At 38.3% G+C, this 24,283-nt stretch overlaps 2 protein-coding genes across 6 annotated transcripts in view; one reads left to right on the forward strand and one right to left on the reverse strand.

The window, feature by feature from the left end:
• Window positions 1–9,562, reverse strand: part of CD109 (CD109 molecule) — a 76,423-nt gene extending 66,861 nt beyond the window's left edge. Inside the window, exons 1-2 of the mRNA XM_058176242.1 lie at window positions 9,430–9,562; window positions 8,650–8,810 (exon numbers count right to left, since the gene is read on the reverse strand). Coding sequence (XP_058032225.1) covers window positions 8,650–8,810; window positions 9,430–9,539 — 271 coding nt within the window. The 5' untranslated portion in view covers window positions 9,540–9,562. The remainder of the gene's footprint in view (window positions 1–8,649; window positions 8,811–9,429) is intronic.
• A 140-nt stretch (window positions 9,563–9,702) lies between these two features.
• Window positions 9,703–24,283, forward strand: part of SLC17A5 (solute carrier family 17 member 5) — a 30,286-nt gene continuing 15,705 nt past the window's right edge. The window contains exons 1-2 of one of the 5 annotated variants that reach the window (XM_058176274.1): window positions 9,735–9,823; window positions 15,226–15,521. In XM_058176274.1, the coding sequence (XP_058032257.1) occupies window positions 15,434–15,521 (88 nt within the window). In that variant the 5' untranslated portion in view covers window positions 9,735–9,823; window positions 15,226–15,433. Of the gene's footprint in view, window positions 9,824–12,745; window positions 12,839–15,225; window positions 15,522–21,979; window positions 22,803–24,283 lie in introns of those variants that run through there. The other 4 variants (XM_058176298.1, XM_058176268.1, XM_058176288.1 and 1 more) reach the window with 4 other exon arrangements.

The following is a 24,283-nucleotide window of genomic DNA, read 5'->3' on the forward strand; positions in this document are numbered from 1 at the left end:
TCTTCTGCTTCTTGTCTATCTAACCCTATTTTCAATGTAAGTCGCTCATGCAGATTCCCCTATCTCCAACAGGCTACAGCTATGTGCACACATATGCATAACAGAAGCCATATTCTATAAAAGGTCAAAGCCAAGATGAAAATATACATGACTTAATAGGGAATTCTTTTTTTTTTTATTATTATTCAAAAAGTTTTACAAAAAATTTCCCCCCCTTTCCCCCAACCCCATCCCCTCCCTTCACAAACCCCTCCCCCCTGACTTCCCGGAACAAACACAAGGTATAGTTAAAAATAAAACAAACATATGCTAAAAAAATTCCCAAAACTATTATACCAATTTTCCCTCTCTAACTCTGACTTCCTCCTTACAAAACCAAAATCCTCCAAAAATAAAAAATAAAAAAAAAATAACAATTAACAATAATAAAATATATAAATCAGTAGAACAAATTAATCCTAAAGTATTCGGATACATACATACATTTAAACATACATACCGTATGTTTAATTTGTTTATTGCACAAAATCATTATATAAGGTACTATAGAGTTTTCAAAATGAAAAAGTATAAAAAGTCATACCATAGGTTTTTAAAAACCCCATGGTACCTTATATTAATTAGATAAAGAGTTTAATAATTTTTAATAGTTTGGATCAGGGGTCAACAAAGTGTCAATTGTGATTCACTGGTAGATTTTTGTGCAAGTTACAGTATGTCAGCCTCAGGATTAAGCCCTGTTCCATGAAACTATAGGCCTCCATAAGAATTTAATGGATTTATGTGAGAGACTGAAAAAAAACCTAACTGAAACATGGCCAATTTTCTGTCACTAGAGGTTTGCCTCTTGATCAGGTGCTCCTGGGTTTTCTTTTTTACTAGTGGTGTGAAAAAGAACTAATACCCCTGGTCCAGATAACTAAACACCAGCAACACAGCAACAAAGCTATCTTTCACTGAAAAAAATGGGCTTTTGAAATTCAGCTGATTTCGGGGTGGGGGGGAGGAATGCCAGTTGTGTGAAAGCTGGAACTCTGCTGGAGCTCCCACACTCTGGAACGAGCTTCCCCCGGGTTTACGCCAAATACACGACCTTCGGACATTTCGTCGCGAACTCAAGACTCATCTTTTTATCCGCGCGGGGCTGGCTTAAATTGGGATTTTAATGTTTAAATTTATTTATTTTAAACGGGGTTTTTAGTATGGGAAATTTTAATCATTGGGCTAATTTAAAATAAGTTTTTTAAATCGTATTTTAAACTTATATATTGTATTGTCGGTTTTATTATGCCTGTACACCGCCCTGAGTCCTTCGGGAGAAGGGCGGTATAAAAATCAAATCAAATAAATAAATAAATAAATAAAGCTGTTTCTGGTAGTAAAAATAAATTTCTGCCCAATGTATTTCCTCAGCACTTATTCCATATTTTGTAGAAGCTAAAGTGGTGCAATGGTTAAGATGTTGGACTGGCAGGATAGAGAAAGACCCAAGTCAGTCACAGAAGCTCATTGGAACTTTAGGCAATTTTCCCCCCCTCAAGCCAGCCTACCTCCCAATGTGTTGTGAGAGAGAAAAAATGGGAGGATAGAGTGTTATGTATGCTACATGGAACTCCTGAACAAAAGGCACAATGTAAATCTAACAATATATATAATCCACTAAAGGCTTTCAATTGCAAATTTGAAGGCAAAGATTGTTCTGTGAATCAATATTAAAAGAAGAGAATATATAGATTTATTTTTATATATATATGACCAAATGGGTTCCTCATTTCAAAATATTAGTTTCAGATAGATAGATATCTATCTATCTGAAACTAACATTTTGAAATGAGGAACCCATATATATCTATCTATCTGAAACTAACATTTTGAAATGAGGAACCCATTTGGTCTAAATTGTATCACTACAACCCTATCATCTTCCATGGTTTGAATAATATCTGAACCCAACAATTGGCCTATGGAGTCCTTAACTGAGGAGAATAAGATCCAGCCTAAACCTCAACACTGGTCAGATGCTACTGAATTCATAATCAAAATTTGGCACTTATAAATGTCATTTTTTCTAAAGGAGAAACTGGGTTCAATATATCAGAAAACTTTTATCATCTAGGTGATACCATTTGAATCTGAGAAATGTGAATAAGAACTCCTGTATTGGATGCCAATATTTGCTTCTGTGCGTATTACAAAACTTAATTATTACACCAATTTGAGAAGGTGCATTATTTGTTAGCTTTTGTTTTAATCAACAACACAGAAGCATTGGAACTGTTACATTTATACTGATTAGCTAATGCAAAATTGTACTCAAGAATGTACTCAAGAATCATTCTTCTGGGATTATGTCTTTAAATTTTCCTAGGACCAGCCCTGGAAATTAATGTGTCATCTGGCAGGGTATAACAAGTGAGTTTTAAAGCAATGTTTATATTATAATTGGAGGCTCAGATGGCTAAATATAATCTTTGCTGCACTACTTTTACAACTTAGCATTCATCAGCAAATTCTAACCTGATGTACAGTTTCAGCCAGGTTATATTCTTACACAAACAGACTTGCACAGATATTTTTTCCAATATTTTATTATCACTGCTTGTCTCAATTTTTTAGGGATTTGCTTGAATTTTTTCCTAACTTCCTTGTTCAGCATGATAATTTCTTCCTTCACTGAGGCAAAAAGCAATTATATCAATTCTTTGTTGGATGATGCAAATCATTCTTACCACTTGACATTTACTTTCATTTTTTGAATGTGTTATAGATAATATAGAAAATGTTTTTCTTCCTAAATGAGTTGATGAAACCAGTAATCTGGTTCTCATACCTGGCTGGGCCATATTTTGCTTAACTTTGGTTTACAGATTGTGGCACTTCTTGGCTGTATTGTGATTTAGTCACTAATAAGCCAAGATAGTTATTAAGGAGATTATGATTTAGTGTGGTGTATGAATCTAACCATTATATCTGTAGCAGCCAATTTTTATTGTTGCAGAACAAACCATATTAAAAAATTGGAGCTGTATCCTAGTCATTAAAAATTGAAGGGAACTGAAATTTAATCTATGTGAAGAGAAATGACAAAATAATTTAGCAATTCATTAATAAAACCTGTATACCAGTTTTAGGGTTCAGATAAATTTAATTTATCTGGGTTATATAATATACCCATAAATCAATGAGTGCATTGCCAACAAGGAATGGAATACAATAGAATAGAATTATATCATAGATTTTTTTTCCTCTTAAATTATTTGCCTTGCAAAAATCTTTAGGGTTTTATTAAAAATGCTTTTTAGATATTAATCCTCTTTTGCCATCTGAAAGTTCTATGAGCCGTATCTAATTTGACATATGATAGCTCAAAAATAATCCATGGCTTTCTTGTATATACAATATGATAACTGCTAATTAAACTTATATCTTGTCTTTCCTCTATGGGCACAAGGTGCTATACAAGATATTATTTTCTCGATTTTTTTTCTGTAACAACCTTGTAGCAAGAATCAAGCCTGGAGGAGAAAAGCAAAGGGCCAATCAGGATTCACTGGTAATTTTGTGTAAACTAGAAAGGTCTTTTCCCAATTTTGACTGATATACTAGTGTCTATTACAGCCATACTTACTTTCAGAGTGCCCTGGAAATAGTAATTAATGCCTTAATCACTGCTTGGCTGGACTACTGCTGATACAAAACCCAGTGGCTAGATGTTAGCTCACTATTTAGACCAGCCCAGAAATATCAACTTCAAAGGAACGCTAGAACTATATTTTACCGACATAAGCTGTAATAACAGAATCTTGCAATGATTGTACTTTATTCCTCCTTATACTTCAGTGAATCAGGGAGGATCCTGCCTGAGTAGCTTTCCAAATACTTACTTACTTCTCAGTACTTACATTTAAAGTGTGAATTTGGAGACCTATAGCTCATGCATCCATGGAATGATTTAAAATCTGCAAGATGGGAGCTGAAGCCCCAATTCCTTTTTAAATGCACGTGATGTTAACACACTGCAAAGGTGCAGGGCTTTTGTTAACAGCATACCCCTCTTGCATAATTTGTATCTGGATACTGATTCTTCAAACTACCTCATTGCATATGGACCAAAAGTGACAGTAGAATGCAGATAAAGAATTAATGAATTACTCTAGCCCCTCTTTATCTATCACTGTACCTGTTCTTTGTTTAGGAAATTGCTAATCTTAGTTCATTTCCTTCTGTCTTTGCTCCCAGGTAAAGCTGCACAGAGTACTTGCCCTCTATCTTCTTTGCAGTGTATAGTTAGCTACATGCAAAGTGTGCCTTCTTCTATACAGGTTAATCATTATTCGTTCAGCCACCATTCAAGGTTACAACATGTTGAATGAGTGGTCCTCACGACCAGTTCTCCAAATTGCAGCACAAGCAAAGTCAATGAGGAACACAGTAAGAAGAGTTAAATGTCATTGGTAAGTCTCCCACATTCTTCAGCAGTCGCCCTCACCCCCACCGGTACACTTGCATCACACCAACAACTCATGACCTTCACGTACCCTCCCGCACTTGGAAGTCAGCAAGTCAACTTCTGTACAATTTCTTGCTGACTTCCAATAAGCAAAGTCCATTGGTAAGCCAGCAGGAAGTTGCATGTCCCAGGCAGCTCACAAGTAGCTTAATCAGCAGTAAGTGACTGCTGCCTAGTGCAGGAGGGTACGTGAAGGTGCAACAGGGACTTCTGATTTGTCATTGCTAAGTGATGTTATATGATGTTGCACTTTATAACCATATTGCACAGTGACAGAAATTCCAGTTCCAATTTCCATTGTTAATTGGGGACGACCTGTGTTGTTAACAACCTGTGATTTTCTTAAATAAAACTTTTCATTATAAAACCTGCTTCACTAATCATTGGTCAGATCAGATTTTTACACGTGGGATCAATTTCTCAAAAGGCACCCAGTACAACTTCATCTTTAACAAGGGAGACCCAACAGAAAAATGAAGTTGCCAAGGTGCGTTAGAAACAAATGGGAAAGAGCCTAAGACAATTTTATATACCAATTGGACACACTGATTTTTTTCAACTTGATCTGTTTCCAGGAATTTCCTTTGTATATGGAAACTCCCATATGTTGCAAAGCTACCATTCTTTGCTATGGGTTTGGAAAAGAAGTTGCTATTAATACTATTTTCAAAATGTGTTCGAATGACTGACTTATTTGAAAATAACTCACAGAGCTACTATTCATTTGTTGCCAAGAGGTCATAAATCTTGCCTCAAAAGTTGTGTTCTTGTTGTAAAAACATTACATTTCTTCTTCTATTGAGGAAATGCAATACAACACCCCCCTCATACTTAATTTGTGAAAAACAATATGTTGATAGAAGAGGCACAGATTATTAGCAAAAGATTTTGCTGCCAATGCTTTTGAAAGTTAAACACTCTTCCTTTGTGTAAATCAATCAGTAGAAGAACAGCAGCTTTATCTTTAATAACATTCATCCCTCCATTTAATTCTTTGAAAATATCAACTGCATACTAATCAAGCCGTATTTCTTTTAAAAGAGGTATTATTGGAAAATATAATATCTGATCTGCTCTCACTGAAATGCATGGGGGGGGGGAGGAAGAAGGAAGGGAAGGTGGAGGGGAAGGAAATAGCTTTATAAAACCATTTCTACCATTAGCCATTTATTATATGTTGATTGCAGCAACAACAGAGAAGAAACTGTGTTCATACATCTCTACTTAACTACACATACACATTTATTCTTGACTTGTTTTAAGAATAATCAGTTGGGCAAGGGGAATTTTCATTAGGATAAAAACTGATCCTGGGCACACTGCCCTGACCTCACGGGAGAGATGATAACCCTATATAAATTATTTTAATTGGGGACTTATTGAACGATCATGCAAAAACATATTTTGACTTTATTTCAGATGTTTTGTGATATTAGGCTCAAAGAATCACAGGTAGATGTTATATTAATGGCAATGATTCCTTATGCAATGAATCAAGGAAGGAGGCAAAGATGATGTATAGTTTTCTCTTCCTTCAGAATTCAAAACCTAATTACCGTATATACTCGAGTATAAGCCGAGTTTTTCAGCACGTTTTTTGTGCTGAAAAGCGCCCCCTCGGCTTATACTCGAGTCTACGTCTTGATGTACTTCGGGAACCCCGCACAGGAGACGCCAAAGAGGCGGCGAGATCGTCCGGCGGGATTTGCCCAAGGCTGAGCAGTTCGCCGCGCGGACCTGAGCCAAGCCGGTCGCAGTCCAGCCGAACGGTGAAAGCGACATGCCGAGCGCCGCTCCGCTTTCACCGCTCGCTGGACTGGGACCGCTTGCTCGGTCCGCAGTAACTCCGCCAGGCTGTGCCGCGAAGAAACCATTTAAAAGCCCCGCCAGGCTTTCTTTCTTCCTCCGTGCTTCAGAAGTTGGGCTTTTAAATGGTTTCTTCGCGCACAGCCTGGCGGAGTTACTGCGACCGAGCCAAGCGTCGCAGTCCAGCCGAACGGTGAAAGCGGAGCGCGCCGGCATGTCGCTTTCACCGTTCGCTGGACTGGGACCGCTTGCTCGGGTCCGCAGTAACTCCCGCCAGGCTGTGCCGCGAAGAAACCATTTAAAAGCCCCGCCAGGGCTTTCTTTCTTCTCCCTCCGTGCTTCAGAAGTTGGGCTTTTAAATGGTTTCTTCGCGGCACAGCCTGGCGGGAGTTACTGCGGGCCCGAGCCAAGCCGGTCGCAGTCCAGCCGAACGGTGAAAGCGACATGCCGAGCGCCGCTCCGCTTTCACCGCTCGCTGACTGGGACCGCTTGCTCGGTCCGCAGTAACTCCGCCAGGCTGTGCCGCCAAGAAACCATTTAAAAGCCCAACTTCTGAAGCACGGAGGAGAAGAAAGCCCTGGCGGGCTTTTAAATGGTTTCTTCGCGCACAGCCTGGCGGAGTTACTGCGACCCGAGCCAAGCGGTCGCAGTCCAGCCGAACGGTGAAAGCGGGCGGCGCCGGCATGTCGCTTTCACCGCTCGCTGACTGCGACTGCTTGGCTCGGGTCCCGCGGGCGGGGAGCCGACTTTGGCCCTTTAGCAAGGAGGAAGGTGGGAGGAAGCGGAGCTGCCGGCTGTGGCGCCCGCTGAGCCGCCGCCTGGAAGAGGAGGAGGTGACCTTCACGCTGGAGAGGGTGGGGATGGGGGTTGAGGGGCGGCAAGAGGAGCGAGCGTGGAGGAAGAGGAGGAGGCGACGGCCCCGCCGACAGCGCGGCTTCTAAGATCAGCCCACGCCCAAGAGGGAAAGGGAGCGAGTGGTGGGTGGCTGGGACGAGACCCCACCACAAACACACACACAGCCGGTCGGACGGCGCGGTTCCTTTCTCTGCTCTCTCGCCTGCGCCAAGGCGCTGGAAGGGGCGGAGAGCGAACAGCAGCAGGAGCAGCCGCGCCGCCGCTTCCTCCTCCTCCTCCTCCTTTCGTGGCGGGCTGCTTCCAAGTCTGGAAATCTGTTTTGGGAAGTGGTGGTGCAGCTGGCAGTTCAGCCCTGTCGGCCGGGGAAGGAGGCGGTGGATCGGATTCTCGCGCCACACAAGTCGGCTGGAAAGCTTGCTGCTTCTTCTTCTTTTGCTTCTCCCCCACCCCTCTTTTCGGCTCTCTTGCAACGTTGCTGCAGCTCCTCGGCTCCTTTTCCCGGCGCCCAGAAGGCTCGAGCCTCTGCTGCCGATTGAATACTAAAATAAAATAAAAGCGGAGAAGAACGGGGCGCCGCTTTTGGTGTCCGCGTCCCTGTCGCCGCCCGGCAGGACGCGTTTAAAAAAAAGGGGCGGGGGAGTTGAAAAGAGGCTGCCTCTTCGGGTTACCTCAACATCCATTCCAGAGCCGCTAAAAGAGCGGCTGCTTGGCCCGCCCTGGTTGGGGAACGGCACAAAAAGGGTCCCTGGTGACCCAGAATTCATCCTAGCCCCATTGACTGGCCCTTTGACTCGATAGGATTTAGCTGACGGGATTGTTAAACAGCGCTCGCACCTTTCTTCTGGGGAGAGAAGTCACTCTAATAAATATTGGGAGGTGTTTTCAAGGAAACATAGGGGTCCACCTTCTGCCCACAAGAAATGTAGGGAAATGTTTTTCGTTCAAATAAATATTCATGTTATTTTACTTGGCTCTATCTTTATTTTTTACATTGACCAGTAGCTGCCTCATTTCCCACCCTCGGCTTATACTCGAGTCAATAGTTTTTCCCAGTTTTTTGTGGTAAAATTAGGTGCCTCGGCTTATATTCGGGTCGGCTTATACTCGAGTATATACGGTATATATAAACTGCTAATAGCTCAGCAAATAATAATATATGTAATCCCATATAGATTATGCCCACATACCTAGAGCATTTATAAACATTTTGAACTCAAATTGCTATCCACAGTTATTTCAACAAGACCCCATCCAAGTGCCATCTTTGTCTGCCATGCTAAGCACGAGTAAAACAGTTGGAATACGGTGAGAATTGAATAAGCATGTTTAGGATTGTACTGTAATCATAGAAGCTAATTACTGACACAAAGAAACTTTGAGTCACCTTGGTTAGTGAGACAGATGACATGTAAATTTAATAAATAAATTAACTGACTAAATCTCATTGCATTCATTCCAAGCCAAGGCAACCATCTTACCTCTTTGAAAGACTGCTTCTCCTTGTAATATGGATTTATTTGCCAAGAGTACTTGTGCTTGTATTGTAATGCTTGAAGGGCTTTCCTTCAACAGCCGAACTCCAATAGTTAGATTTGCTCCAGGTCGGATTATTTTAGGAACTGCCACTAGGTATGTAGGTCTATAAATCACAAAAAGAAATAGTCTTGATACTTACTGACAATTGTTATTAAAATGCATAATATTATAAGTTACTATTGCTACCTATATAAAGTACAACCTTGAGGAAGCTAAGGCAACTCATCAAAAATTGTGTCTTTCTCTCATCTCTCATGCCATTTTAAATTCTTAAAGTGTTTCTTGGACGGTGGGGGCAAAATGAAAGCAGAGGTAGATTGTACTATATATAGGAAAAAACTTGTTTTTGCATCCTTATATAGTTCTAGGTTAGGAAATGATTAAAACTTAAGCAACAAAGACCTGAATCTCTGAGATATACTGAGATAAAGATATAGAAGCATAAGGAAGTTTTCCTCCAATAATAAAAAAAAAAATAATGTCTCTGTTAAATATCTTTCCCCAGGCGTCAATTCATGCCTGCATCATCTGCATCCAGAAAATAGTTGTTTGGGCAACTTCTAACACTCTGCATTTTTGCACTAGATTAGCAAAATGCAAATTTAGGCCTCCCGTGGAGAACATAATTCCCCCAAAACATGCTCTTCCCCAATTTCTCCCCTCCCTCCATAATTCCCTTTCTTGTCCACTAACCCCCACCCCCTCTTTTTTTTTCCCCCTACCCAGCGTTAACAAGCGATGAAGCTATCACGAAGCCCCAAATGGAACGGAGGATGGGAAACAGCCATGAGCTCCTCCGGGTAGCGGGAACAACTTCCATTAAGAGCCGCATCTTCCTTCTGGGGAACCGGGCAGCCGAACCGGAGACAACGGTGCTCTCCCTCCACTCGCGGCGCCTCCCTGCCTTTTCGGGCTAAACCGCGCTAATTCGAGAAGTGAAAGCAGCTCCTTGTGTCGAAATTGGGGTAGCGCCTTCTCCAAAAGCACGGCTCTCCTCTTCCTCCGCCCCTCCTATTCCACTCGGAGGCTCCTGCCGAAATGAGGACGGGCCTTCGTTCCCACCAGCCTTTCCCACCCTCCAACTGGAAAGGCCGGGGAATGGGAGCTGGAGAGAAGGTAGGGCCGGCGGGGTTTTTACGGGGTTTTCTGGTCCAAGATGCGCGTTCTCTCGCTGCGTAGGTCTGTCAACTGAAAGAAATTGAAGTTTTTAAGCGGTCCAGGGCAAGCCCACCAAATTAGGGGGGAAGAACCTGGATTGCTAGAAGAGGAGGTCTGATGGGTTGAGTCAGAAATAGAAATAAGAGACTCCAGCACAGAGGGATGTTCCCGCTTAGCTGGTTTGCAACAGGCTGCGACCTGCCTTGCTGAAGTTGCTAGCTAATCTTCAGTTTATTTGGAATATGGATCTAGGTAAATAGGATCTGAGAGGTAAAGCTGATTAGATTTTAAAACATAGCTCTAGTTCTTTGTTCTTTATTATGGTTTGTTGCACAATCAAGCAGATGTTTATATTGAATTTGACATTTTTATCCACCCTGTTGAGTCCTTCCCAACTACTTGGGATAGGTGATATTGTTTAATGAGGTGCAAAGGTATTGTTGTTGCAGGTTGTAAGACATCAAGGTTGATCTGCTAGCCTCCATTCTGTTATTTCCAATTCTGGAATTGTATTCTTTTCAGATACCCTCTTCTTATTGGACTTGATTTATAATAACAGGTCATTTTTTGTTTTGTTTTCAATCTTTCTATATTTGTGATGGGTAGGCAACTTTTGTTCCAGTAGTCCTAAAGCTTAACAATTATGGTCTGAAGTATTATGTGGCAGGTGGTCCTCTATTTGAATACGAATTATCTGTCAAGATTTGGAATACTCTTCACGCTCTGCATAAAAAAAGTTTTATGGTGGATGCCAATCAATGATGACACTGTCTAAAACATGGAAGGACTATGATTGAAGGTGGGTCATAGTTTCCTGTGGAATAGATAGCAAGTAATCCATGTATGATGGTGCTTATATGAAAGTCATATAGACAAGTAGGTTTATTACAGTGGTGAAATCCAATTTTTTTTACTATTGGTTCTGTGGACATGGCTTGGTGGGCATGGCAGGGGAAGGATACTACAAAATCCCCATTCCCTCCCCACTCCTGGGGGAAGGATATTGCAAAATCTCCATTCCCACCCCATTGGGGCCAGCCAGAGGTGGTATTTGCCGGTTCTCCGAACTACCCAAAATTTCTGCTACCGGTTCTCCAGAACCTGTCAGAACCTGCTGGATTTCACCCCTGGTTTATTATAATAAATAAATTTCAGATGGCCCACAACTTAACTTTGCACTACAACAGAATTAGTTTCTGACTGATTTGCTTACTGGTAAATCATTAATATGTCCATGTTGATGAAGAGAATGACTTCTTATTTATGAAAATGAGTTGTTCTAGGATTCCTACTTTGCAGGAACATACAGATAAGCTGTTTGGAACTTCTGCATCTGAATAACACTTGAAAGTTGATGTAATGTTCCAGAAAGAGACAAAGGGCGGGGGAATGTTTTAATCTAAATTTTACTGCTATGCTCATTTCAGACATCCCAAATTCAATGTATGCAATATGTTTTGCTTATCTATTTAAGTAAGCTATTTATCTATTTATGTATTGGCCTAATTATTTTTTTAAACAAAGAGCAAAGAAAAAAAAACATGCATCTAGCCTCAAACTCCATGGTCCTTATTGGGACTGTTCAGCTGCACTCTTTAGGTATTTTTTTAAAGATTTTTTTAAGGAGAATGGATGGTACATTCATCTCTGAGGGAATGTGAATACAGAAGGGAGGGGCAGTAACAGAAAAGACATACTTTCTTGGTCCCATACAGTGACAATGTTTAATTTAGTTGATCTGGAACAATTGGAGATAGATGGTTCCTCAGATAACCAACCCCTATGCCAAATTGAAAGGCTTTAAAAGTGATAACCAACACCTCGAATTGCACCCAGAAGCCAGCAGCTACAAATACAGCTCACATAGCAGCAAAGGGCCTCTTACGACACTCCCATAGACAGCATGTTACGATTATAAGTTCACCAAGGCATGATTGATCTGAATGACCTCCTGTTCAAGAAAAGAGGGCAACTGGCACACAAGATGAACCTGTGCAAAGATCCTCCTGGTCATCCCTGCCACCTGTTTAGTCAAGCAGTAGTTACAAGTTCAGGAAGACCCCAAGCTGTACACCTGTTCAAATGGAGAAGTGCAACCCCATTTAAGAATGCTGACAATCATCAACATACTGTTCTTGACAGATCTTGAGACTTTTCCTAAAAGTCAAGAGAATAAGGGCTAAACTTAATTCTGGAACAAATATATTTCACATGTTGGGATCAACATGGTGGTGAGATCTGCTCCTCCCAGTGGTGCAACTGGATAATGCCTGCCTGTCAGGATGGTGTTGAGCTGAACATAGACCAAAGCAACATAGGTCAAGGTGATAAGCTAGCTGGTGAGTCAGTTTTCTGTTGCAACCAATAGCCATATGTCTAAAATATAGACATGGCCCAGATGCTGCATTTGATCATACAAGATGGCATTCATTGATCCGAAAAGAAGACCCTGCATCTATGGGAATAAGACTGGGAAGATAATATTGGAGTCAACATAGGAAAGCATTTTTCTATGCTATAAAGCCTTTCTACAGATTTAATTACTAGGCAGGATTATTTTAATAGAGAAAGCTCATTAAAAATTAGTCATGTGTCACAAAGTTAGTGATAAGATTCCTGTTTTTAGCCTTTTAATAATTACAGAATTACACCTCTGGCAAAAAAATAATAATCTAATTTATGAAGAACGTTGAATATTGTAGTTTAGATAACATCTGTTGAGCCATCAATTCCCATTCCTTCACTAAGGATTTTAAAAATACAACACCTTGTATTGCACCTGAAATATTTTTCCAATTTTTTATTACATAAAAGGTAAAGATTTCCACTGTCTTGTCATAATGTTTATCATTCTTTGCATTTCTTCAGTAAAAAAAGGGACTGTCTCAAAGGCACCTAGTAAACCGTAACGTAACTGGAAGGATTTGAACTTATCTTTCTGCACCAACACTGTCACATTGTCCTGACTGCCTGGTAAATAATTACAAATATTCCATGTGATCTTCTGTCTGGAAAGATAAGGTCTTTGTGTGCTTCATTAGAACAGGACGTTTTATAATATTTATAGTGCAGGAATCAATTTGTATTTTGGCAGAACTATTTCTGCAAAAAAACAATGGAAAAAGATGAAAAGTCTTCCTCTACGGTGGTTAGCTGCCTTGATACTTTATCTCAGAATGGTATGCTCCTCTAATTTTAACAGTTTAACTACGGATCAGACTTGCCAGTATGATTTTTCTTTTGCAAATCTGCGTATTATTTCTTCTTTTACTATTCTGTTTTTGACTAGCACAGTAATCGAAAGAATTGGTGCAAGGATAGCGATTTATCTCATTTAATGTTGTCTTTTAATTTTGGCTTGGGAGCCACTATTGACAGCTATATAAATCTTTTAAATAGATCTCTAAACAAAAAGTGTAATGCAAAAATGGTGTTTGTGGAAAAGTAGTTATTCTAGCAAATGCTTATTGTCATGTAGAGTAGAATAAACTTTTCTATGATTATGATTTCTGCACCATATGTCTTTAGTAAATATGTTAGAAATAAGATATTCTATAGATAGGAGAGAGAGAGAGAGAGAGCGCGATCTGTAGGATATCCTGTTTCATACACAAACTTTAAATGATTTATGGTTTATATTGATATATTGACCATCAATTGTGTTGTAAATGTTGTACCTTGATGAACGTATCTTTTCTTTTATGCACACTGAGAGCATATGCACCAAGACAAATTCCTTGTGTGTCCAATCACACTTGGCCAGTAAAAAAATCTATTCTATTCTATTCTATTCTATTCTATTCTATTCTATTCTTTTTTATTTATTTATTTATTTTATTTTGTCACAACAATATATGTAGGAATCATACAAAAGATTATATAGTATATAAACATATATGAGTAAATATAAGGAGGTATAAGCATATATATAGAAAGAAGAAAAGAAAAACAATAGGACAGGAACGGTAGGCACGTTTGTGCGCTTATGCACGCCCCTTACGGTCCTCTTAAGAATGGGGTGAGGTCAATAGTAGAAAGTTTTTGGATAAAGCTTTTAGGATTATGGGAAGAGACCACAGAGTCAGGTAAAGTATTCCAAGCACTGATGATTCTGTTACAGAAGTCATATTTTCTGCAATCTAGATTAAAGCGGTTGACATTAAGTTTAAATCTATTAGTTGCTCTAGCATTATTGCAATTAAAGCTGAAGTAGTCTTTAACAGGAAGGACATCACAATAGATGATTCTGTGAGTTAAGCTCAGGTCTTGTTGAAGGCGAAGTTCCAAGTTTTCTAAGCCTAGGATTTCGAGTCTGGTGGGATAGGGTATTCTATTGTTTTCAGAGGAATGGAGAACTCTTCTTGTAAAATATTTCTGGACACGTTCAATTGTATTGATGTCAGAGATGTGGTGAGGGTTCCAAACGGGCGAGCCGTATTCTAGAATTGGTCTAGCAAATGTTTTATATGCTCTGGTTAGTAGTGTGGTGTTTTTGGAAAAGAAGCTACACAAAATTAGGTTTACAACTCTTAGAGCTTTTTTTGCTATGTAGTTGCAGTGGGCTTTGGCACTTAGATCATTTGACATGAAAACTCCAAGGTCTTTAATGGGATGGGGGTCGTCTGTAAGGTAATGTCCATCTAGTATGTACTTAGTTTTTGGGTTCTTTTTTCCTATATGTAAGACTGAGCATTTGCTGGTTGAAATTTGGAGCTGCCAATTTTTAGACCAAGCGGTTAGATGATCAAGGTCGTTTTGAATGATAGAAGTATTGTCTGTGATGTTAAATAGTTTGACATCATCAGCAAAGAGAACACAATTACTTGAGATATGGTCACAAAGATCATTAATGTATAGTATAAAGAGTGTTGGTCCAAGAACGCTGCCTTGAGGAACGCCACTCTTGACAGGAACAGGATTTGATAGAGCATTGCCAATTTTGACCACTTGTTGTCTGTTAGACAGAAAAGCAGATATCCATTTGTGGAGGGGTCCTGAGATGCCATAGGATATTCTATTCTATTCTAAAGTACCATCTGGGCTGCCATAAATGAAAAATTGCCTTTGGACTAGACAGACTCCAGTAAAATACAAAGTATATCCAAGTCCATAACAGGATCTTCTATTTTGCAAAACAAAACAAATCTTTTTTCAATTAAGTATTTCATTTCTAGCAGTCAGGGACAGGTGCCGCCATCTGCTGGCATTACGGAGCAAGTCTCTCTCTCTCTCTCTCTCTCTCGTCGTATTTGTTAGCATTGAAGGTATGGACAGCCTTCGCAGTTTCAAAGGCCGAATGCGGGCTCCGCAAACTCCCCTCCTCCCCCACCCCCAACAACACCTTTCCTTTTGTCAAGCAGAAGAAGACTGCCAATACTAAAGATGGCCGAGTACGAGAAGCGGAGCAGGAAGAAAAAGCCGGTCAGCGGGGCTGAATCTTGAGATGAGTCGTATTTTGTGCCCGCTCCGGGTCACGTGCCGCAGATCACGTGCCGGTTCCTTGATCTTTGCTTTTCTAGCCCGGGAGACCGGCCAGTGGGGTTCTTTTGGAATCCGGAGCCAAGCGACATGCAGATTCCGAAGCCAGAAGAGGCAGAAGAGGAGGAGGACCGTACTCCGCTTTTACTGTCCGACTCTCAACCCAGCCCCAAAGAGGGTAAGAATCGCCATGAAGGAGTCTCTTGTCTTCTTCCCTGGCTCCCGCGGGTCTCTTTTTCTCCTCTAACTTGGTGACACTGAAGAAACACTCGTGTTCTGGTGGGCGCGTCACCGTTTTTAAGTAGCCCGGAGAACGCACGGGTGCCTCTGTTAATGGGACATTTTGCCTGCTTGGTCACTAAACAAAACAACACTAACCTCGGGTTAAACCTCCAGGAGTGAAATCCCTCCGGATTCAGCGGTGCTAACTCCTGAGTCATTCAGAGAACATGTTGCTACCAGAGCAGAGGCACCCAAGAGTGGTGGACGACCGAATTTATTGAGCCACCTTATGTATTTAGGCAGATGTGCCTATAAAATGCTTGCAGGCAGTAGAGAAAGGAAATATGGGCTATAAAAGCCTTTGTGAAATGTTAGCAAGAAGAGGCTCCCTTCCATCTTCCCCTACTGAGAATGGTCTCTTGGTCATTAATTATATAAGAAAATAGAATAGATTGTTTTGATTGCAGGTGAGTGCCATGACATATTTTTCCCATCAATTTAATTCATTAGTAGAAGAAGCTGCCTTACCTCATACTGGTTTCTCACTCTAGTTATTGCCTGGTTACTTCCATACAGATTTTCTCTTATCATTATTTCCATGTAATCAATAAGAATTGCAATGATTTTCGGGGAGGGGAGGCCTAATTTGCTAAGGATTCAGAAGACATAACTTCTGTGAGTGGGGAAATGCCCAATTTACTTCAACACAGAAGTTTCAAGGCATGTTCATGGTGAACTAAGTATAAGTATACACACACTGTAAGTACACACACAGATAAACTACATATAACAAAGAAGAACCCATGTTACTTACGGCTACATAGAATCTGGGATAAGATATGGCTTACCGTCTGCTGCCACCGATTGCCTCCCACCGACCCGTGCGCTCTCACAGGGAGGGACTCCTTAGGGTGCCGTTAGCCAGGCAGTGCCGACTGGCGACGCCCAGAGGGAGAGCCTTTTCTGTGTGGGCTCCCACCCTCTGGAACGAACTTCCCCCAGGTCTTCATCAACTTTCCGACCTTCGAACCTTTCACCGCAAGCTTAAGACACATCTATTTATTTGCGCAGGACTGGACTAGAATTTTAAATTTTAATTTGGTTTTAATGGGGTTTTATTATTTTTATTGCAATTTTTAACATTCGGCCTTATTTAATAAGTTTTTTAAATTGGTGTTTTATTCTGTATTTATATGCATGTTTTTATTAGGCTGTACACCGCCCTGAGTCCCCTGGGAGATAGGGCGGTATATAAATGTGATTAAATAAATAAATAAATAAATAAGTACTTTATTTTGATGTCTTGCAGTTTAACTTACTTGCATTTCCAAATCTATTATAATTTTGAGCCCTCTCTTTGGCCTATAGATCCACAAAGTTTTACAAAAAGATAAAATGAGAACAGAATGGGAAGGGCTAAGTGTACACCAGGGAAACAAGTGACTAATATAAACAGATCTGGCTTAATAATAATAATAATAATAATAATATTTTAATTTGTATACCGCCCTTCTCCCGAAGGACTCAGGGCGGTGAACAGGCAGATAAAATATAAATACACACAATAATTAAAAACATCCCTTAAAAAAACTAATTTAAATGCCCAAAATATTAAAAAACGTACTCCCCCTTAAAATAACACAGTTTTAAAAACCCATCCAATAAAAATAAAAATCAGGCTAGTCCAGCCATACGAAATAAATAAGTTTTAAGTTCGCGGCGAAAGGTCCTAAGGTCAGGTAATTGTCGAAGTCCGAGGGGAAGTTCGTTCCACAGGGTCGGATCTCCCACAGAGAAGGCCCTCCCCCTGGGGGCCGCCAGTCGACACATCAAGACGCTTGGCTGGTATGTTGCCCAAATTCATTCCTTTGTGGATAATGTTTTAACACCCCACATAAAAAAATCATGGCACTAATTAATATGATTATAATTAAAACTTCCACACCTCACATTCAGTTAGAAGACAAATTAGCAAGATTGTTCTCAATCCCCTTCTCTAGCCTAAAGAAAAATAAATTACATTTGAGGTTTTTAAATATCTCAAGTTAGCTTTAAAAGTATTTAATTAATAAATTTAGAAAGGATAAAAAGTCTAATTTCCTGTGTTCAAATTGGGAGGAAAAATATGGTTGCTGCAATTTTAGCCAAATGGATTACTGTAATTATATAAAATTGTAGCATAATTATTTACCATTAAATGGGTGGGAAAAATGGCATTCATACTAAATCTAATAGTGAACATGCACTCTGTATGATGGAGTTATAAAACAGAAACATTCTGGACTGTTTTTCTATTGAAAGTAGAAATATGTTCACATTATAGCAAAGCTTTAAAATCCTTTCACAAATAATAGCAATTCGTTTCAGTTGTTATACCAAAAATAATACAGAAAACTGTTATTCTGGGCAAGTCACTACTAGTCGATTTTCTTATGATCTTAATTTATATATTAAATTAATTTTAACATGTTACTTACACCAAGCAATGGAAAAGTTTATAAGCAAATACAGGTACTCCACTGTTAATCTCAAGCACAAAATAAAAAAGAAAACAACATACAGTAGAACTTTGGTCACAACTATAATTTGTTCCATAACTTTGGTCACAACCCGATTTGGTTATGATGCAAACCTAATTGGAAATTTGGTGCTTCCAAAAAAAATGGCATGTAAGGAGAAATTGTCCGCAGCCGTGTTTGATCGTAATCAATTTTTTGGTCAGAACTTGATTTGGTCATGGTCAGAAGCATTCGTGACTAGAGATTCTACGGTATATTACTTATTATTGGATTTTTATCCCCAAATCCTAAAATGTCTAATACTAATTCTGAAGATGCAGAATATTAAATCCACCTTTATGTAGTGGAAATCTTGAAGGATACCCCTCTCAAATAATACAATTCAGAAGTATTTATACTTTTGTTTGAAATCATGTGAAGGAATGAAAGTAGGAACATCTTTAAAAATAAAAGTTGACTAGGGGAGAAGATTCCATTGTAGTTGGATAATCATTACATTTTCTAGATTCTAGCAGTATCTGCATTAGTTTTCTTATAATAGCTTAATTGCTCCTGTAGTGGCTATTATTAAAATAATAAGAAGCCTGCATAAGAGCACCAGTGTGCCTATCGTTCCTGTCCTAATGTTCCCTTTGGTTGTATTCAATTTGTGTGGTTATTTCATGCTTATACTAATATATATTGTTGTGTTTGACAAAATAAATTAATAAATAAATAAAAATAAATAAAAATAAACTTGATCATTATTTTGGCAGTCACATAGGACCTGTTTTTAAAATTATATGGGATAGCAACTAAATTTTTTTTGCCATGATTGTTAAAGTGAAAATTCCAGTAAACCTTAAGAAAAATGGGTCTATTCATCCCATGAGTCTAGAAGTTACTAAAGGTAAGATATTAGCACCCAAGACAGAATTGTGGAAATATCTGTGATTAGTTTACTAAGAGTGATAAGTTTCTTCAGGATAGTTTCTTCTTAGGTCACTCCTGCTGGGAGATTAATGATAAGATCCTTCAGCATAAATAATTTTCTTACAAGGTCACTCTTGCTGTGAAACTAATGATAAGATCCTTCAGGATAAGTAATATTCTTACAAGGTCGTTCTTGCTGGGAAACTAGTGTTTATCAGGAATTCCAAACATGATGAGAAGGGTCTGACAATTTGCTTTTATGGGAGTTCTAATACATAATACTGACTTTGCCAGCAACCGATCTATTCGGTTTGAGAATTCACTATATTTCTGCTTCTCCATTCTGTACAACTAATAAATAAAATTAATCAGATTAATCATGAAGGAATAACCGGTTTTAACTGGCTCAATCCATTTGAATGACTTAAATAATTGAATGCGGAAATAATAATCTTCACATTTCTTTCCCCCCCCCCATAGGAAAATCAAATCACAATAAAATAGGTTTATTGCACTGAAAATTATCGCTTTACAGAATTACCTTCAATATTTCATCAGGTTACCAGCTAGAATATATTTTGAAATTATTGCATCGGTCAATAATTTCATCATTTGTTGGAGTTGAAAACATATTTCCTCCCATTTTTGCTAAAGTTCTTTTGGAGGAAGATTAACAAATACCCATGTTCAGCATGGATAGTGCTTAACTTGCATTCTAAATGTTAGCTTGCTTTTTCTGCAATCGTGAATCTATTTTGAAAATATATGGTTTTTAAATTCATATTAAAAAGTTCCGTACCATTCAGGGCTTGAATGGGGTGCATGGAGAATGAATAATTATTTATTCATTCTCCTTTAATTTTCCCAATTTTCTCCTTTAAAGATGTAATTTTAACAAATTATTCTTTTTTGTATGAAGCATCTCCTTCAGGTCAAGCTCAATTCCTGATAACTTCCTGTCTGTACATTTTTCTGCCAACAGTAGAGAACAGTATTGTATGGCCTAAAAGATCTTTGAAGTATCAAAGATGGTGACAAGTTGGATCATTTAAGAATGTACTAAATTATTGTAAAGTAGGGATATGACATTCACAGGAGCATGGTCTGAAAGGTTCTATATAACATACTTTGTTTTTAGATGTAGAGTAGGATACCAGAATATAATCAAACAAAAGCCCGCAATCCGTATTCAAAAGAAAGCAAAATTCAAGGCAGGTTGAATGAATCCTAAAACACCCATTACATTAAATTTGTGCCTATAACCTTGCAAAGTACCCTGTTTTCCCCAAAATAAGACATCCACTGATAATAAGCCCAATCAGGCTTTTGAACGCATGGCAATAAGGCCAAGCGCTTAGTTCAGGGTTCAAAAAAAATATAAGACAGGGTCTTATTTTCGGGGAAACACGGTATTACAAATCTGAGAATATAATTCGGGACTGGGAGTTTTAATGTACATGACTATTGTAATTTTATCTCTGGAACAACTTTGTGAGACACACTGGAATATTTGTCAGACAAGTCACTTAAAAAGCCTCCTGAGCTAAGTGTGGAAGTGAACCTCCTGTGTCAATAGCTCTAGTGTAGTCCAAAAGCCTGGCAACTAGCTAGCAATTAGCTAGGACAGCAATTTAGCCCAAACTGCTTACTTTGCTTTTGTCCAATAGCAGATTATTAAACCACATGACAAACTTCTTTCAAAACTAAGGAATTTATTTCAAAAGTTCTTTGTTGATGTGGTTTGGAGGGGGAAGTCACCTGGTCAAAGAAAAAAACACTTAAAATAATGGAGTAATACCTCAGGGTATTTGAATTTCAAACAATATGTTTTCTGCGTGGTATAATTAAACATAGCAATGCAAGGGAAACAGGGTTTATTTATCACAGAAAACTAATTTAAAATACAAAGTCAAAATTCAGTGGTTGAAAGCACTAGCTTCAAAGTTCAGTGAAGTTACCTTCAGTCACAGCGTTCTGGATTAACCTTAAAAAATGGAAAGTACAATATTTAATGTTCTGTACTTACAAGTAGTCTTTGCTTAACAAAGCTAATTGGGAACAGAGACTGTTGTCAAGCAACATGGTTGTAAGTAAAAAGAGGTTGTGCCTCTGCTGTTTAGCAGCAGCAGCAGTTCCAGCCATCCAGTTGTCATCATTTACCGAGGACCACACAAGTTCTTGCAATTTCCTGCAAGTTTCCCCATTGATTTTGTCTGTAGCAAATTGGCAGGGAAAGTAGCAAGTTGTGATCATGTGACCGTGGGGTGCTGCGAAAGCTATACATACAAGGACCATTTGAAACTTCCGCTTGTCCAACACCGTCATAAGTTTGAACAGTCACTGAATAAATGAGGACCACCTGTACTTATCAGAAAATGAGTTTTAACCTACCTTATTTTTTAATTAAAAATCTACTGAGCATAATAGTTTTAAGTCACTAAAATGCTGGTTTTAAATGCAAATTAGCCCCCAAAATGTATCAAGTGGTGAAGTTCATTATTTCATGAATGATTAAATTAGCAACTAGCCAGATTCTTATCATTTGTGCACATTCCTCATTCAAATCTGGAAAGCTCTCCCGTAGATAATTTAGCTCTCTCATTCAGCTAATAGAAGAATACAATTGTCTACTGTTGTGTACTGTTAGAAGGATGACAGAATATGTTTTTACAAAATGTATACATAGAATTTTCTTTACTAGCTTACCCTGGTACTAGCACTGTAGTGTAGTTGCAGTATTTTATCATAACATGCTTGATGTACCTTTGAGCTTCTAAAGGATCTGGTTGGTTACTATTAGACACTGACTTTTAGGACTTTGATCTCCCTGATTGAAGTAATTCTTACGTATTTCAGACAGCTGATTCACTCTGTTTATCTAGTCCAGAGGCCACAGTTAACTCTGAGTTAAAACCAGCTTTTAAAAATGTATTCTTATGAGTCACCATATTTATACAAGTCAAAATATAAAAAAAGCATTAGAATTATTAGTGTATTTTTTTAAAAGAAATCCACTGAAATATGTGTCTTTCCCTTTCTCAGGCTAATCTTTCATTTCATAGTTTTTACAGCAAAAATTATACTGATAGAACTTCACATGTGTGTGTGGATTGGTACCGGCAAAATCAAGGTCCTTTTCTTTCCATGCCTGTGTAGCCATAAAATTGTCGTTGATTTCTTCATACATTAGGAGATAACTGTGATCAATAGCTCTTTACAATTTATCAGCATGATCTAAGAAACATAGCTTGACTTAAAGCAAACATTTAGCACAAAGTAAATATCTATTTTGTGGGTATGTGAGTGCGCACACATCCGCATAGGAAACAACAGAAATAAATTATAGGGAGAATGAAAAGGAATGTTTTGTTTAAATCTAGAAGAAAGGAAGTTGCTGAAAAAAATAGCAGCTGTTCAACAGGATATTCCACACGTAGCAGAGAAGTAGAACTGGGAGGGAGGAACATGTAAATGTAATTGGTGAAAAGGTTCAGTGGATTCAGATTAGCGTCACTGGTGGAACAGCAGTATATTAGTGCCATTAGCATTAAAAAGCATTGCGTACTATTAACGTTTTGTATGGAAACAGTAAGATTTTACCTTTGAAGAATATGCTACGTCCAGTTTAGACTGTTTGCATGAAAAAATAAGACAGCAGCCTCCTCAAAGAAATTGCAGGAAGTTTCTCTTCTGTTCCGATCATGAAACATTTTAATAAATCTGCGCAACAGTAACTAGGAAATAATACAATATGAATACGAAAACAAGATTGGTTGCAAAAACAGAAGCTTCTTTCGAAGTTAAAGGTAAGAAATTACTTTTGAAAGGTTATTTATATTAAGTGGTACAAGTCAAAATCTTTTCCAAAATGAAAAAAAAAAGTATTTTGTATATTATTTAATTTTTTTCAGGGAAAAATAGTATTTTCTTTCTTTTATGTATATTAAAAGCAAGATAATGGTGAATATGATATGGTATATTTGTATATTAGGACAGCAAGTGCTGTGTTAAGACATTATTACATTTTATCAATTTATCAAAAAGGCTTATTAAAAAAGGTGACTGTTTTTCATGTTTGTTTTTATTTATAATACTATAAGTTTCTATTCAGTACTTCTGTTTATTCCAGTTAGACCTGTCCTTGAATAATTGTGCTAGAATTGCAATAGGCTTTATAATAGACTTGATTTCAGTTTTGTAAAAATAATATAAAGAATATGAAGTTATTTAACACTTATTATTTGATCCTATTTATTAGACTTTATGTACTGTTGACTAGACATGACATCAAATTTATGTTCTATTCATTTAGCTTTATTTTGTTTAACATAAAGGGTACTAGGAAGGCTGTTGCTAATATCATGTAAAGAATCTAAAAAAAATCCAAACCCCTTTGATTCCTGGTAAAATGAAACCTGCATCTATATGATTTTAATCTACTTGGACTTAATGGTCAAGCTTTTCATTATTTATAAAGGTAACTTCATTTTTAAAGCTGGAAGGATTAGAAAAAGAACAATAGCTATGTATGAATAATCATTACAGCTTCTAAAAAAGTTCAAGTAGTGAATGTATAACAAGTAATATCATGATACCATGAATTTGGGTGAGGAACTGCAGATTTATAGAATAATTTTTGCCATAATTATAATAATAATTATTAATTATAATTATTATTGCTGGAAAGGGTGTGCTTAGTCTGGATTTCCTGAAGAAGCCCTTCAAAGGAGTTTGCTGTTTCAATAATTTTAATATTTGTAAGCCATCCAGAGTCACTTATGTGAAATAGGCAACTATATAAATCAATCCAACAAGCAAATAAAATGTTTATGTTTTACCTGCAGCTTTTATGCTCCTGTATTTTTAAGAGACGGCCATGAATTCAGTTTAACTTTCAGATTCCATTTGTTCTTAGTGTTGCAAGTTTGCATCCTTTCTTGTCATCAATCATCATTATCAATGATTGCATCATGTCGGCTGAAAGGGCTCAAGCAGAGGACTTTCAACTTTTTCGCTTTGAGTTTATGGACAGTAAAATATGATATCTGGGGAGATAGGAGCCCACCTATTCAATCGTGTATTTTGTATTTTAAATTTCATGTCATATAGTATTTTAATTGTGATGCTTCTGAGATGAATAAACAAACAGGAGCCACCCCATCTCTATTGCTGTCTCTGATAAAATTAAAGCTTTACCAGGAGCTTTCCCTATCCTGATCTATTTAGCTTCTTGCTGCCCTGAGAGCAGAGGCCAGGCCTGTAGATGGTTACCTGCTAGTAGTGACCT

The sequence above is a fragment of the Ahaetulla prasina genome, chromosome 1, assembly GCF_028640845.1.
Source record: "Ahaetulla prasina isolate Xishuangbanna chromosome 1, ASM2864084v1, whole genome shotgun sequence".
Lineage (NCBI taxonomy): Eukaryota > Metazoa > Chordata > Lepidosauria > Squamata > Colubridae > Ahaetulla > Ahaetulla prasina.